Raw genomic sequence first — 14,817 nt, 5'->3', positions numbered from 1 at the left:
TTGGTCAAAAACCCGGTTCACCGAGTTGATACCCATATAAAGATTTTTTTTAATGTTCCAATATAATTTTTGGTAATTAAAATTGATTTTTAGCTGTTGAAAAGCTTTTTCTAATACTGATTTGAGTTTTTAATTTTACCCCTATAAATATTTATTATTATTATATGTAATAAAACAAAAAATAATACAGTTTTGTCATAGTAGGCGGAGGATTTTTACCAATGGTAGGCGGTGCAGCTGTAACATTAAAATTTTGCACACCATGTGATTTTCTGTCCCCTCTTCAGTGGCTATAAATAGCCAGTGAAAATACGCCATAGAAAAAAAAAAGGAGAGGGGAGAAGAAAAAAAAGAAAAGAAAACCCGAGAAAGCTTACTATTTATTTTGTTACTATTTAGACACTATTCATGTTTTTTCTACTTTTTCTTCACGCGAGTAAAATATTGATTTTAATTTTTTTTTAAAATACCAAAAATATCATAACTGTTAGATCTAATAGTATTTAATTCTGAGCCTTTGATTTAATAGGATACAATAGGGCTTACCACACTGGATTAAAACCTAAATCCATCTCAGCCCTTAAAACAATCTGCCTTTCGATCCTGTTGTGCCATGTCGTCAGGTGTACCAAACATTCGGTATGGCACGCCACACCGAATCAAAGCTCAGCCCATCTGGATCGTCCGATCAATTTGCAGATCAAGCCAATCACAACAGCAGGATCAGTTCATCCGCGATCCAACGGTTCACAGCCTTCAGAGACACTGGTGCACCATGCTCGCGTTCACATCGTAGCAACATCTCGAAGTCTCTCTCTTCTCTCGCCGATGATTCTCTCTCTCATCTGATCTCCCATTTCCGCCTGTTTTAAGCCGCCAAACCAATAGAGAAAGGTGAATCGCCCCCTTTGAAGCAAAACTCTGGCCGTTTTACGCGTTTTCGCAGCCTCATTTGGTAGTAAAAAGGTCGCGACTATCATTGGCCACCCGAAACTTCAAATCGATGATTCTCCCTCATCAGCCATCAACAAAAGTCGAAACCACCATCATCAGAATCCTTTCCTTCAGATCTACCAGAATCAACCATCTGTTTGCTGGAATCTCGCCTGGAAATTTCACCGCCTCCAACAGTACCCACACGTGAGTCACACGCACTGCCAGGGGCATTTTCATAAATTTCTGAGAAATTCAAGGGTATGTCAGTCTTTTACCTATACAGTGGCACTCAAGTAATTGTTTATTATTTTTTATGGTATTTTTAATATTTTTATATATAAATACTTGTAAATTTTTTTGTATGTAAAAAAAACAAAAAATAAATATAAAAGAAATAACAACGCGGGTTCAACAACCATCTTATCATGTCATCGTTCGTGGGTTCAAAACCCGATTCTCAAGTATGGATATACCCATTTCTCAACAATATCAAAATAATTTTTGTTTTATAAATAAATATTATTTATTAACATGTCTCTTTTATTTACAGAAAAGGACCGATGTCAAAAATTTAAATACCAAATATGGATTATATCCATTATTTCTTTTGGTAACCCAAACGTAATTCTCCTTTTTAGGGACAAACATCAATATTTTAGACGAGTCTTCTATTTTTTAGGGATTGATGTCATTTTTGAAGTGTCTCCTATGAATATTATTTGTCGACACATCTGTTTTATTTATAAAAAAGGACCGATGTCAAAAGTTTAAATACCAAATATGGATTATGTCTATTATTATTTCTTTTGGTAAATTAGACATAACTCTCCTTTTTAGGGACAAACATCGACATTTTAGACAAAGTCTCCTAGTTTTAGGGACTGATGTAATTTTTAACGTATCTCCTATTTTTAAGGACCGACATTAACCATTTTAAAAAAATTACAAATAAGCTCAAAATATAATAGCATTTGAATCAAATAAAAAACACACAAGTAAGGGTAACCTTTCTCTGAAAGGATGTTTTAAGGGTGATGTCTACTTTCTCTTAATTATAACAAACCTAGTACCTGAATCTTTGGGACCAGTGTCTAATTTTGGATTTCTAGTTCCCTCAAATTACTAGATGGCGACTCCAATAAAATCTTTGTTTTCCCTAATCGAGAAAAAATATTATTCTTTTTATTAAACAAAAAAAAGAGTGGAGCCGTCGCCCGACATCGTGTAGCAATAAACAGGAAGAAACTCATGGTCTATGTTGAAACCATCTATGTTTCCCAAACCCTTACTTGTTGTCTTTTTAGTTATACCACATAGATTTGTGGTTTATTTATGAAAAAAAGATAGAAGGATTGTCAGAAAACATCATAGGCAAATCTAAGTAAAATATCATTTGGTTTGAGGAAGATTGAAGAAGGGGGTAAGGGCCATGATATTTGAAATTGAAAAGACATGAAAAGAAAACCATTTTAGAGCTTATTCTTTTATGAATGAGCTAGAAGATCATTGAATCTTACCTCATTTACAACAAATACAATGATCTTTTTTGAAAATCTTAAAGTAAGCAAAAGAGATTTAAGAGGAGAGGAGAGAAGAGAAGTGAGGGGATGAGGGTAGGAGAAATCTTAACAGTGCTAGTAAATTCTTTTTATTAGTGGAGAGGTGAGAGAAACCACAAAAAACAGGTTTAGATAACTTATAAGAAACTGAGGTTGAACCTTGATTTCTAATGGGCCCCATAATTACAAAAGTGTGGTATAACCCTATCCAAACATAAAAAATCTATGTTCCAACCCAACCTCAGTTGCACCCAAAAAACCAAACACCCTCTAAAAGACTTAAATTATGCGATGCTGCTTCACTATTTGCACCTCATTTCTTTTTTTATATATATATAAATTAGTTAGATTTTTTTTTTCGCTTGTTGATTTGGTATTCTCTCTTTTTTTTTTGTTTTTCTTTTTACGAATTGATTATTATACTTTTCCCCATTTTGATTTGATTATTTTTGGACCTAATTGTATGAGATAAAGCTTTTAATTTAATTATAAATTAATTGCTATATTAAAATAGTTGTTAATTACTATACTATAAAAATCAAGGTTCGCTCCACCTACCTCATTTTTCATAAAAGGTGGGACCCCCTTTTTTTTTTTAAATACAAAAATTATCTTCCAATTTGTCTTCTTTCAATTGAATGTTTTTTTTTTCAAATTCATCCTTCAATATTTTATTGGTTTTGAATCGGTCATCATTGTTTTTTTAAATTTACTTTCTATGAAGTCATTACATCCTCAAACAAACATCTCGACATTTGGTTAATGCTCAATTGTATAAACGTATATTTTTTTATCATATCATTAAATAAAAAAATAATTAAAAATAAAGTATTTAAACCTAGTGTTGTCTATAATCCTAGTTACAAGTTTAATGAATTAAGCCATGAAACCTAGATCAATTCAATGTTGCCATCTCAATATTGAAAAAAAATGACATCATCTAGAAATTTTTTTAAAGCCAAACCAAGCTTTTGTTGATCATTTAGGTTGCTTATAAACACACTAAGTAAACCTGATCACATAGTGGGAACTCTTATACGAGTTATTTTTAAACCCGAGTTAGACAAGAAGTCAGGTTGAGAGATTTCAAGTTTGACATATTAGATTGGAATTTAATAATAATGCCAAATAGTTCATTTGTTTTTAAATCCCATCTTTCAATTTTTTTTGAGTGAATTCTTTTGGCCTTTTTATCTTTCGATCTCATGATTTAATACTTGGTTAATTTTGAATTGGTCTTTATAATTTATTTCAATTTACTTTTTATGAATTTATCTCAGTCTTAAATAAAAGTCATGGTATTTGGTTGGTGTTGAATTTTATGAGTGTTTATTTTTGTTATCATATCATTAAGTAAAGAATAATTAAAACAAAACAAAGTATTGGCCAAATAGTTTCCTCCATCAGATTCTATATATATGTAAAACTCCTAGATATAAATCGAAAAACTTATATATGCATCTACTTAAATCTCCCAAGTGTAGGAATGTCGAAATAATAAATAACCCGGCAAAGACCGGGGTCGAACCACAAGGAGGTTAATTGTATAAATTATAAATAACAATAATACAACAACAACAATAGTAACAATAACAACAACAATAATGATAGTAGTAGTAGTAATAATAATAATAATAATAAAAAGAAGAAGAAGAAGAAGAAGTTGATGAGAACCTTGACATAGAAGATTAACGTACGGATTAAACAATGATAACAACAAATGTCAAGGTTAGAGGATCCACTAATGATATTTCAAATAAGTATAACATAAACTCTTATTACTCAAATGGAAACCACACACAAAGAAGGTTCCAATCAGATTATAAATTGTTAACATGATTACATTAGTTATCTTATTCGAATAATGCTATTACTTGTAAATATTATCAGATATTCATGCTTATAACTTATATTAACAACAAATCAAGTTCTTTTCATAGTATAGGTATAGGTTATACCATACGGTTGGGCTATGAAAATGCCAAGTATTTGTTGTACCAAGTGTTATACAACATAAATCTAGATTAGTCATTTAACAAGCAAAGTATTAAAGAGTGAACAAGATAACAAATACAAAACATGTTAGTATCAAACATTAAAGTTCATGGTGAGTTTACACTACACTTATTCTTACATAATTAGCATAACCTTTTCACCTTGACATAATAAATTTACCTAAACCTAATAAAAGAAAGAAAAATAAATAAATAAAATAAGAACATAAATAAGATAAAATTTAACTAAATAAAGAAAAGGAAATGAAAGGTATAAACAAGATATTAATGAAAATAAAACTTAAGCATTATAAAAATACAAAGAGAGAAAGCAAAAGCATGATCTTGATATAAAGACCAAGATGCCTAAATGCATGGTAAATGCCTCATTTTATAGGCAAAAATTAAGAACTATTGATTTGATGACTAATTGATGAGTGGGTGACTAACTCTTGATTTGGTGACAATCCTTATCTTTTCTTGTCTGCCCAAAATGTCATTGATAACGTCAAAATTGGAACCACTTGAAAACATGAAAGTTGTAGGAAATTGTCTCAGCTTTTCAGATTAAAAGAGAGAGGTCATTTTGACTACTAGAAATCCAGATATGGGCCAAACACTGAACAATATTCGGGCTATAGGACAGATTCAGACTTCTTCGTTGTTGCTACAATTTGGACTTAAAAATGGTTTTTTTAAATCTTAAGCTCTTATGAAAGTTGTAAGCCTATGTCTTACCTTTCCATCTATATAAAATTAACCTAAATCCAAGATCTACAGTTCCAGATATGACCCAATTACTAAATAGTGTTCTGGTTTGGACTGCACCACTGTTGCGATGTCGTGGTCGCACAAATTAATTACCCTAACTTAAAACACAACACACAAGATAGTATAGAGCAAGCAAGGGGTCGATCCCATAAGGAAGATTTAGTTCAGATTTTTATGCTATACGTTATGCAATTGGGGGGTTTTGATTTGTGATGATCTAAACTATGGAAGAAATTAAACTAGCAAACAAAATCAATTGAAATCGAAATTTATCAAGAAAACAAACCTTGGTTGCAAGCACACATCCACCAATGGAAATTAGAACCGATCCTTGAAACAAAAATACAATTTATATTTTGAATTTTTATCTTTTCTTAATGTTGGTTAATTAACGGATCCGCCGTATAATTAACCCTAACCAACAAATAATCACAATGTCCGCATTAATGATTTAGTTCAATGGCAGCCCTAAGAACTAGATATTTGAGTGTTTTCCCTAAGTTTAATAATGTAGTTCCGCCACAATTATCAAGCTTAGTTGCTTCACAAGTTCATACATCACAACTCCGGTTTTGATATCAAACTTAGCAATAAATTGTTCACAATAATAACTTAGAGTTCCGCTCTAGCAATTATCAACAACAATCATAGAAAATATGCATAGGAAAACAACCATACTTATTTATAATATAAACTGAAAATAAAAGGAAGAATAAATCTCACGGTTCTTGAAATCCGAAGGTTTGTTGTGTCCTTGCAACCAAGAAAAGAGCTTAGCCTTGCATAACCATTGAACAACTACTCTTAAAGAATGAAGAGAGCATGATTTTTTGGGTTTGTAGAGGAGAGAATTTGTGTTTCTTCACTTCTGGCTGCTGCCCCCCTTCTCTCCTCTCTCTCTTTCTTTTTATATGCTAAGAAACCCTAGTTCCTAATTTACAAAGTAGTCCTCCCTTAAGTTGACAATTGACATTTAAGTACTTCTATAACTATTTTCCCTAAAAAAGAGAAATAGCCTTGCATGAAATCTTCAAACTCTGACTTAGAGGAGCTAAATTGCTGATATAAAAACTTGGATGACGGTTTAGAAGCTTCGAAACGTAATTTGGACTCATTTCTTCACGAAACCTGATTGCTGGCAGAATTCATTTGTCATCTTTGAAAAATCATATATCCCTCATATGACATCTTTTTTGGATGAAATTTGGAGCGTTTATAGAACTTTGAGTCAGGAATCCAAAAAATTTTAGTTTTCATAAATTGGACTTCTATAGCTCCAGATATTGAATTTTGAATAGACAAAGGTCAACAGTGGCAGAATGCGAGATTTGACTTTGAAGGATGTGATTTCCATGATCTTCCTCTTTTTATTTTTCTTACATTGCATTTCCAGAAAGGTATGGATGTTAGCTTTTTATTGCCACTAGAATCACTTCATTTCGATCTCTAGAACTCACGCTCTGCACAAAACATTGACTGAACGTCAAATCTGCCAATTATCTCCAATTTACTCCTTTTTGCATTTTTCATCCAAAAGTGCCTTCAAAACATAAAACAAAGAATATCAAGGCATTTTACATATAAAACATGGACAAAAAATTAGGTAAATATGGGTGAAACTATCGAATAATATGGTTACATCAACCACCATCTCTTTTCTAAGTTTGACTATCTCTTTGTCCTTTCAATTTCAGTTCTTAAACTCATCAATCAATCTTTTTATTTATGTGATAGGTCAATATTTAAAATGAATATTTACTATAAATTAAAGATATGTTGTATTATTAGATATGTTAGTATAAAACATGCTTTAATTAAGGAGTTATTGATACTTCAAGTGTAAAATGATGATATAAACCTTGATAAAAATACACTTTTAAGTACTAATCATTAAACAACGCAACAACCATTGTGTAAAGTAATGAAAAAAAATAAATTCATCAATAATAAATAATAATGAAATTGAGAAAATCAAGCGAAAAATAAAGATCAATATATCCTACAACGCAACATGGATAATTTACCTAGTCATGTTTAATAAATTCTGCTATCAAAATAAATTTGCAATAGAAAAAAATATAAAATTTATAATAGAAAGCTACACACACATAAAATTTATTGAATAATAATTATAAAAAAAACAATGTAAGGTTGCACATAACATATAAAATTTATTGAACAATAATTATACATAAAAAAAAAACAATGTAAGGCTATACATAACACATAAAATTTATTGAACAATACTTAAAAAAAAATAACTCAAGATTGCATATATGAAAATCTTATAAAAAATATTAAAAAAATTAGTCTTTATAAAATTATGAAAAAACCATAGGTGAATCATACTCACCTTTCTAAAAATTAACCACACCTAATATCATTTAAAAATAATTACAATCTAATTAAAACATAATAAAAAATGTATTTGAAAAAATATACACAAATAATACATTATTTTTTAAAAAAACAAAAACAAACCTAAGCCAAACACTTATGGGCTTGGTAAGCCAAGCCCAGCTTACCACACCTAACACTTGGCACAATGAAGCAACGATCCATGCTCGAGCTTGCAATGCCAGCCCATGCACGAGCTTTTTTTTTTATATAATGTTTTTGTCCACCTTTAATATATAAAAAAATAAGGCGTTGCGTGCTTTAACTTAGAATTCAGCCATTGTTATCGTCAGAAAAACAGGGTCAGTTATTTTTCACCAAAAAATCTCATTTTTAACCTATTTTTGACCCAAAACACCCAAAAAACACCATAGAGATCTTGTTAAACCAATCCAGGGCTACCAAAAGCCAAAAAACCCCGAAATTCACCTGGAACAAAAATTCTTTTCAAGCTTAGATATGTTGTTTTAGGTGTTTTCAAGGAAAAAAAACATCTAAATATAATCCCTCTCATCATATGAAACATTTTGACACAAAAATCAATTGTTTTGGTGGCTACAATTTTCCCAGTGCTAACTTTTTCGCTCTAGGCCAGAATCTGATGACTCCCTCTTTTTCCTCCCAACAGAAAAGGATTGAAAAAAGAGAAAAATAAAGTTAGGTACCATAATAAATTGTGTTGAAATTCAAGGGACTGGTCATTTTATACATAAAAAATTATGAGGGATTAAAATGAATGTTTTAACAAAACTTTCAACCTGCCCCCTGTGTTACCTGAGATTTTCACTTCAATCTTTTAGCTTTCAATTCAATCCTCTCCTATAAAAAAATATGCAATTGGGAGCTAATTTGAGCTTCAAAGAGTCAAATCATAAAAAATTAAATTTTAAGGATTAAAGTTGTCATAACCCATTTTTTTGGGTTATTCCTATATTCATTTCATTTTCTTAAAAAAAACTGAAACATCTTTATTTTAAATAGCACTGTTTTCCTTCTTCCCTTGTACCCTTGCACATGCAGAGGCAAGGGAAGAATAGCTTTGCTCCCCTGTATTTTTCCCACTTTCTTTCTTTCTCCTCACTTGCCCAAACCCTAACAAAACCCACGCCCTTTACCTGCCACTAGACCAAATACAGAGGGGATAAGCCCTATGAGCGGCCCTGAGATGGCTTCCTAGTGGCCACTTGGCCACCCCTTACCCTTGTGCCATGATTGGACGAGGGTAATAGACCTCTCTTCCCACTTTTTCCTTATAATTATGATAGAAAAAGAGGAATTGGTGGGAGGCGAAATAGAGGAAAAGATGAGAGAAAAGAATAGAAAACAAAAACAAAAAAAAACATACGAAAAACATAGTGAAGGTTGATGAAAAAAACAGAGGGAACCGAATGACATTTTCATGGTTGGAAAAAAAATAGAAGGGGACATCTGTTTGAGAAACAAAGGAGCTGGAAATGAAAAAGAATAAAGAAGGGAAGATTTGAGTAGAGGAAAAGAACAAAAAAACAAGAAAATAAAGGAGAAAAGAAGAAGAGTAACCTCCTTCTCTTTTGGTCTCTTTTTCTCCGCCATTGGATGCAACACCACCACCTCAAGGCATTGTCAACAACTTCACTGTCCACCTCTCGCCATGTTCTTCCCCTTGCTGGTTACACTGCAACAATCTTAAAGAATAAAGAAGAAAAAAAATGCCTCTACACATAAAGAAAAAAAAGTAGCAATGATTGGTTGCTTCATCATTGCTTGGAGCCCCCATCGGCAACATTACTAGCAATCACAGGTCAGCTCTTCTCCCTTTCCCTTTCTTCTTCTTCTTCTTTTCATTTCCTGGTTGCTCCACTGTTCACGTTGCATGTGAACAATGGAGAGCTGCTTCATTGTTCATCGGGCTAGACAACATTGGCTTAGACCAAAATGCATTGGGTCGGGTCTGACCTAGCAAAAAAAAAAATTAAAAATTCCAAAAATCTTTTAAAAAAATATCAATTTTCATGTATTTTTTTTATCAATTTTGTGTAATATTGATTTATATTTTTATATCGTAAAGATACAAATCTAGTATTAAAATATCTAGTTTTCTTCAAAATGTTAAAACAAAAAAAATAAAAAAATCTTGTTTACATGCATACGACAAGTCTTTCAAAGAAAAAAAAATTTATATCATATTTTCATAAAAAAAAAACAATTCAAAAACATGTTTTAGCATGCATGTTGGTTTTAATAAGCAGTTTATTAAAGTTATGAGAACTTGACCAATATTTCAAAAATTTCAAAAAAAAATATTTCATTTTTTTTAATATTAAGAATTACAAACTTACACGTAAGATGTATTCCTAATTAAAAATATAATTTTTTTATGTATAGACTTTAAAGCAGTTAATTTTTGTCCAATAAGATAAGAATCTCCCGGAGAACTTTTTTTAAATCATAAATAAATCACTAATTGAAAATACAAACAAGACCTTAGATTTCTATCAAACAATTAAACAATGCAACTTATCTTAGGTAGGATGTATTTGGGGTGCTAATACCTTTTCTTTACGCAACCAGTTCTCGTATCTAATCTTTGATACCAGTTAGGGCTTTTAGTGACCATATTTGCCAGATAGACACGATACTTAAGAGTGGATTGATCATCGCGACGCCGCACAAGTGTGACAAAAGTGAAAATTAAAAAAAAAATGCATTGCTCATCGTCCACCTTGAATATTTTTTTAAAAAATGATGCGTTGCCTGCTTCAACCCAGAATTCACCCATTGTGATGGCTGGAAAAATAGGGTTCGTCGTTTTTCACCCAGAAATCCCATTTTCAACCCATTTTGACTAAAAACATATAGAAAACACCCTAGAGACCATGTTAAACCAATCTATGGCCACCAAAAAACAAAACCCCACCAAAACCCAAAACCTACCCTGAATAAAAATTCTTCTTGAGCTTAAATTTGTTATTTTAGGTGTTTTCAAGGTTAAAAAAACACTTAAACACAACCCCTTTCGTTATATGAAATCTTTTAACATAAAAATCAACCATTTTAGTAGCCAGAATTTTCTCCAACAGCCACCTTTTCTCTCTAGACCAGAATCCAACGACTCCCTCATTCTCTTCTAACAGAAAAGAACTAAAAAATAAAATTTAATATCAAAATATATTATCTTAAAACTCAAGAGACCGATCGTTTTATACATAAAACACATAAAGGATTAGAATGAATGTTTTAACAGAACTTTTAACCTCCTCTCCATGTTATTCGATATTTTTATTTTAATTCTTTAACTTTCAATTCAACCCTCTCTTTTTAAAAAATATATAATTAGAGAGGTTCAAAAATTAAATCATATAAAATAAAAATTAAAAAATTAAAGTAAATTTGGTTTTAAAATGTATTGATCGGGTCCACGATAAATTGAAAGAAAGTGTACATTAATCATAAAAGGACAATCCTTTTTAGCTTTATATATAATTTATGTAAAATGACTAAATTTACTAAGATTTTAAAAGGTAAAGTCATTAAATTTAATAAATTTATCCTGCACACCACAGCGGCCGACTAGCTTGTATGATAACAATAATAATAATAATTAAAAAAAAATTAAAAAATGTCTTCTGTCACCAATAGTGTGGTAGAAGGGATGTCTTCCCTATTTGCTATCAGAGATGTGGCGCAACCGCAGCGGCTGACTTGATAACACCCGGAAGAAACCAGCCGGAAACGATCTAACATACGGAAATTCTAAAGTCACCCGTCGAGCTCTCTCGCTTTCAGCAACCAAAAACGTTTACATATCACAGTCACAGTCGCCCCTGCGATTTTCTCAGGTCACCGGATTACCAGCCCGGTTCCCAGCCGGTAAGTTCTTTCATAATTCCCCAGCTCGTTTGCTTTCAATTTATGCTTATTCTTTCATGTATTAGGTTTTTGTTTTAATATATCCGATCCCTTTTGTTTCGGTTCCGGAAGTGTGACACACACCCACACACACACACAAAAAAAGAAGAAAGAAAAACACTCTAAACAAATAAAAAAACAGATTTCCTTTGTTTCGGTGAAATTCACTTTTGATCAGGTTGAGTCTTTTGGTTCCTAGGATTTTACCAAAATTTAACAAATTCGATGATTTAGGTCGTGTTTACCCTCAGAATTTCATTTTTTAAGTAAAAAGTAAGGAAACATTTTTATTAAATACAAAAAAAAAAAAACAAGGGACTCTATATTTTTAGCATAAAATATTAGAGGAAGCAAGGGATGGTATTTTTCAATTTTCTAAAAAAATGGAGAATTTTCAAGAAACATGCATTTTCATTTTTAGTTAGCAAATGCATTTTCTTTAGTTTTCTGTTTCTTGGAAAAATTTTAAACTTTCCCACGAGTAATTGATTGGAGCCTAAATATTTCATCATGTTATTTTTTGTGATATTATAGATGGCTGAAGCAGGGTGTAGCAATGAGCGATTGACTAATGGTGAATTGAATGAGAAGGAAAAAGAATGGGATGATGGGACTGAAGAAAAGAAGGAATTTGTTGCTCCTGCGGTTGGGATGGAGTTTGAGTCTTATGATGATGCTTACAATTATTACAACTGTTATGCCAAGGAAGTGGGATTTCGTGTTAGGGTGAAGAACTCGTGGTTCAAGCGGAATAGTCGGGAGAAATATGGTGCAGTGCTTTGTTGCAGTAGTCAGGGTTTTAAAAGAATTAAAGATGTTAATCGCTTAAGAAAGGAAACAAGAACTGGTTGTCCTGCAATGGTAAGGATGAGGTTGGCGGACTCCAAGAGGTGGAGGGTGTTAGAGGTCATGCATGAACACAATCACTCGTTAGGGGCTAAGATATACAGACCTGTTAAGAAGGTGAGTACTGGAAACAAAAGGAAGTCCCTTTCAAGTTCAGATGCTGAGGGACGTACCATTAAGTTGTATCGAGCACTTGTCATAGATTCAGAAGGTAATGGGAACTCAAGTCTGAATGCAAGAGATGTAATGAATTTTTCTGAACTTCCTGATCAACTGAACTTTAAAAGGGGTGATGCACAGGCTATTTATAACTACTTTTGTCGGATGCAGTTGACGAATCCAAACTTCTTTTATTTGATGGATCTCAATGATGAGGGGCATCTGAGAAATGTGTTCTGGGTTGATGCTAGGTCAAGGGCTTCTTGTGGTTACTTTGGTGATGTTGTTTATATTGACAACACGTATTTGTCAAGTAAATTTGAGATCCCATTGGTGGCATTTGTTGGAACGAATCACCATAGCCAGTCTGTTTTACTAGGTTGTGGCCTACTTGCAGGCGAGACAACTGAGTCTTATATTTGGTTGTTCAAGGCATGGATTACATGTATGTCAGGTTGCAGTCCACAAACTATTATTACAGACAGGTGTAGAGCTTTGCAAACTGCAATTGCAGAGGCGTTTCCAAGAGCTCATCATTGTTTTGGATTGTCGCATATCATGAAAAGAGTACCAGAAAAACTGGGAGGATTGCGCCACTATGATGCTATAAAAAAAGCGTTTATGAAAGCAGTTTATGAAACTTTGAAAGTGATTGATTTTGAAGTAGCATGGGGATTTATGGTCCAGCGATTTGGAGTTGGTGATCATGAATGGCTTCAGTCATTATATGAAGATCGTGTTCGGTGGGCTCCTGTTTATTTAAAAGACACAGTTTTTGCTGGAATGTCCGCTGCACGGCCTGGTGAGATCCTAAATCCATTTTTTGAGCGATACGTGCATAAACAAACTCCTTTAAAAGAATTTCTGGACAAGTATGAACTAGCATTACAAAAAAAGCACAAGGAAGAAACTATTGCAGATATTGAGTCCAGAAGCATAGGCCCCACTTTGAAAACCAGATGTTCATTTGAGTTGCAGCTGTCGAAGTTGTACAGCAAGGAAATATTCAAGAAGTTCCAATTTGAGGTGGAAGAAATGTATTCTTGTTTTAGCACCACACAGATACACGTTGACGGGCCGATCATTATATTTTTGGTCAAAGAGCGTGTTCTGGGTGAGAGTAGTAGGAGGGAAATTAGAGACTTTGAGGTTTTATACAACAGAAGTGCAGGAGAGGTTCGTTGCATCTGCAGTTGCTTCAACTTCTATGGGTACTTATGCCGCCATGCATTGTGTGTGCTTAACTTCAATGGAGTGGAGGAGATCCCATGTAAGTATATACTGCCACGATGGAAAAAGGATTACAAGCGCTTGTATGTTCCAGACCATAGTTCCAATGATGTTGATTCTACCGATCATATGCAATGGTTTAATCAATTGTATAGAAGTGCTTTACAAGTTGTGGAGGAAGGAGTGATTTCTCTTGAACATTACAGTGTCGCACTAGAAGCTTTTGAAGAGTCACTAAATAGGGTTCGTGAGGTAGAAGAAAAGCAAGCATAATCCCGCCATAGGAAGCTGCTGCAAATTCTCTGTAAATATAATTGCAGTCTTGTAGGGCTGTGTTAGGGTGGCAAGATTGAACTGTTGGACTTGCAATTGCAAGACTAGGGATTCTGAGTTGGGTGAGCATCTCTTTATACAAAAACAATAAGAGGAGCAGAGTCTCCAAATTCTTGTTGCCATTATCTTACTGCAGTGGAACCATAGGGTAGCTAGGTGATGGCTGATTAAATAATTTCAGTCTTCTGTGATTTTCCTCCCTCTCCATTTTGCTGAGGGTTGGCTTGTACCTGTTATTTTGTAGAGTGGTAAATACACAATATCTTCATCTCCCATCTTTGCTTCAACCCAACTGGTAAAGTCTCTAGCAACCTGTAAGGTATTTACATCATAAGCTAATTAACATTTTATTTATAAGTGACTCATTCATTGTTGCAAAATAGTGAGATTTAATTAATTTTTTTTCAATCTATATACTATATATTCTCAAGTAATGGAAATTTTCCCTTCACTTTTATTTTTTTGAGGAAAATACCTAAACTAAACAAAGAAATCTCATTTACTTTTTTCCTTAATGTTTTATATTTTATTTTTTCTTCCTTTTTCCTTCTTCTTTAGATTTTCATTCATGCATTTACTAATTCAACATCTAAAACAATGAACTATATGCATAATCTCTTTTTTATTGATTTAATTTTAAGTGAATTTGGCTTTGTATTTTCACTTATTTGAGTTGTAACTCTATTTGGTTTATTGTAGAAATA

At 32.6% G+C, this 14,817-nt stretch overlaps 1 protein-coding gene across 1 annotated transcript; it reads left to right on the top strand.

Moving 5' to 3' along the window:
* Window positions 1-11,232: 11,232 nt before the first annotated feature.
* LOC105118146 (protein FAR1-RELATED SEQUENCE 6-like) lies at window positions 11,233-14,476 on the top strand. Its single transcript, XM_011016026.1, has 2 exons — window positions 11,233-11,506; window positions 12,080-14,476. Exon 2 carries the CDS (start codon window positions 12,080-12,082, stop codon window positions 14,051-14,053), a length of 1,974 nt encoding a protein of 657 aa, XP_011014328.1. The 5' UTR covers window positions 11,233-11,506; the 3' UTR covers window positions 14,054-14,476.
* Window positions 14,477-14,817: the final 341 nt, after the last annotated feature.

This window comes from Populus euphratica, unplaced genomic scaffold (genome assembly GCF_000495115.2).
Source record: "Populus euphratica unplaced genomic scaffold, PopEup_1.0 scaffold1762.1, whole genome shotgun sequence".
Taxonomy (NCBI): Eukaryota; Viridiplantae; Streptophyta; class Magnoliopsida; order Malpighiales; family Salicaceae; genus Populus; species Populus euphratica.
Note: the sequence above shows the minus strand (reverse complement) of the source record. Positions and strands in the feature narration are given on the sequence as shown.

Excerpts from the sequence above, each read along its gene's own strand:
- LOC105118146 (XM_011016026.1), top strand. The coding sequence starts at position 12,080 with ATGGCTGAAGCAGGGTGTAGCAATGAGCGATTGACTAATGGTGAATTG.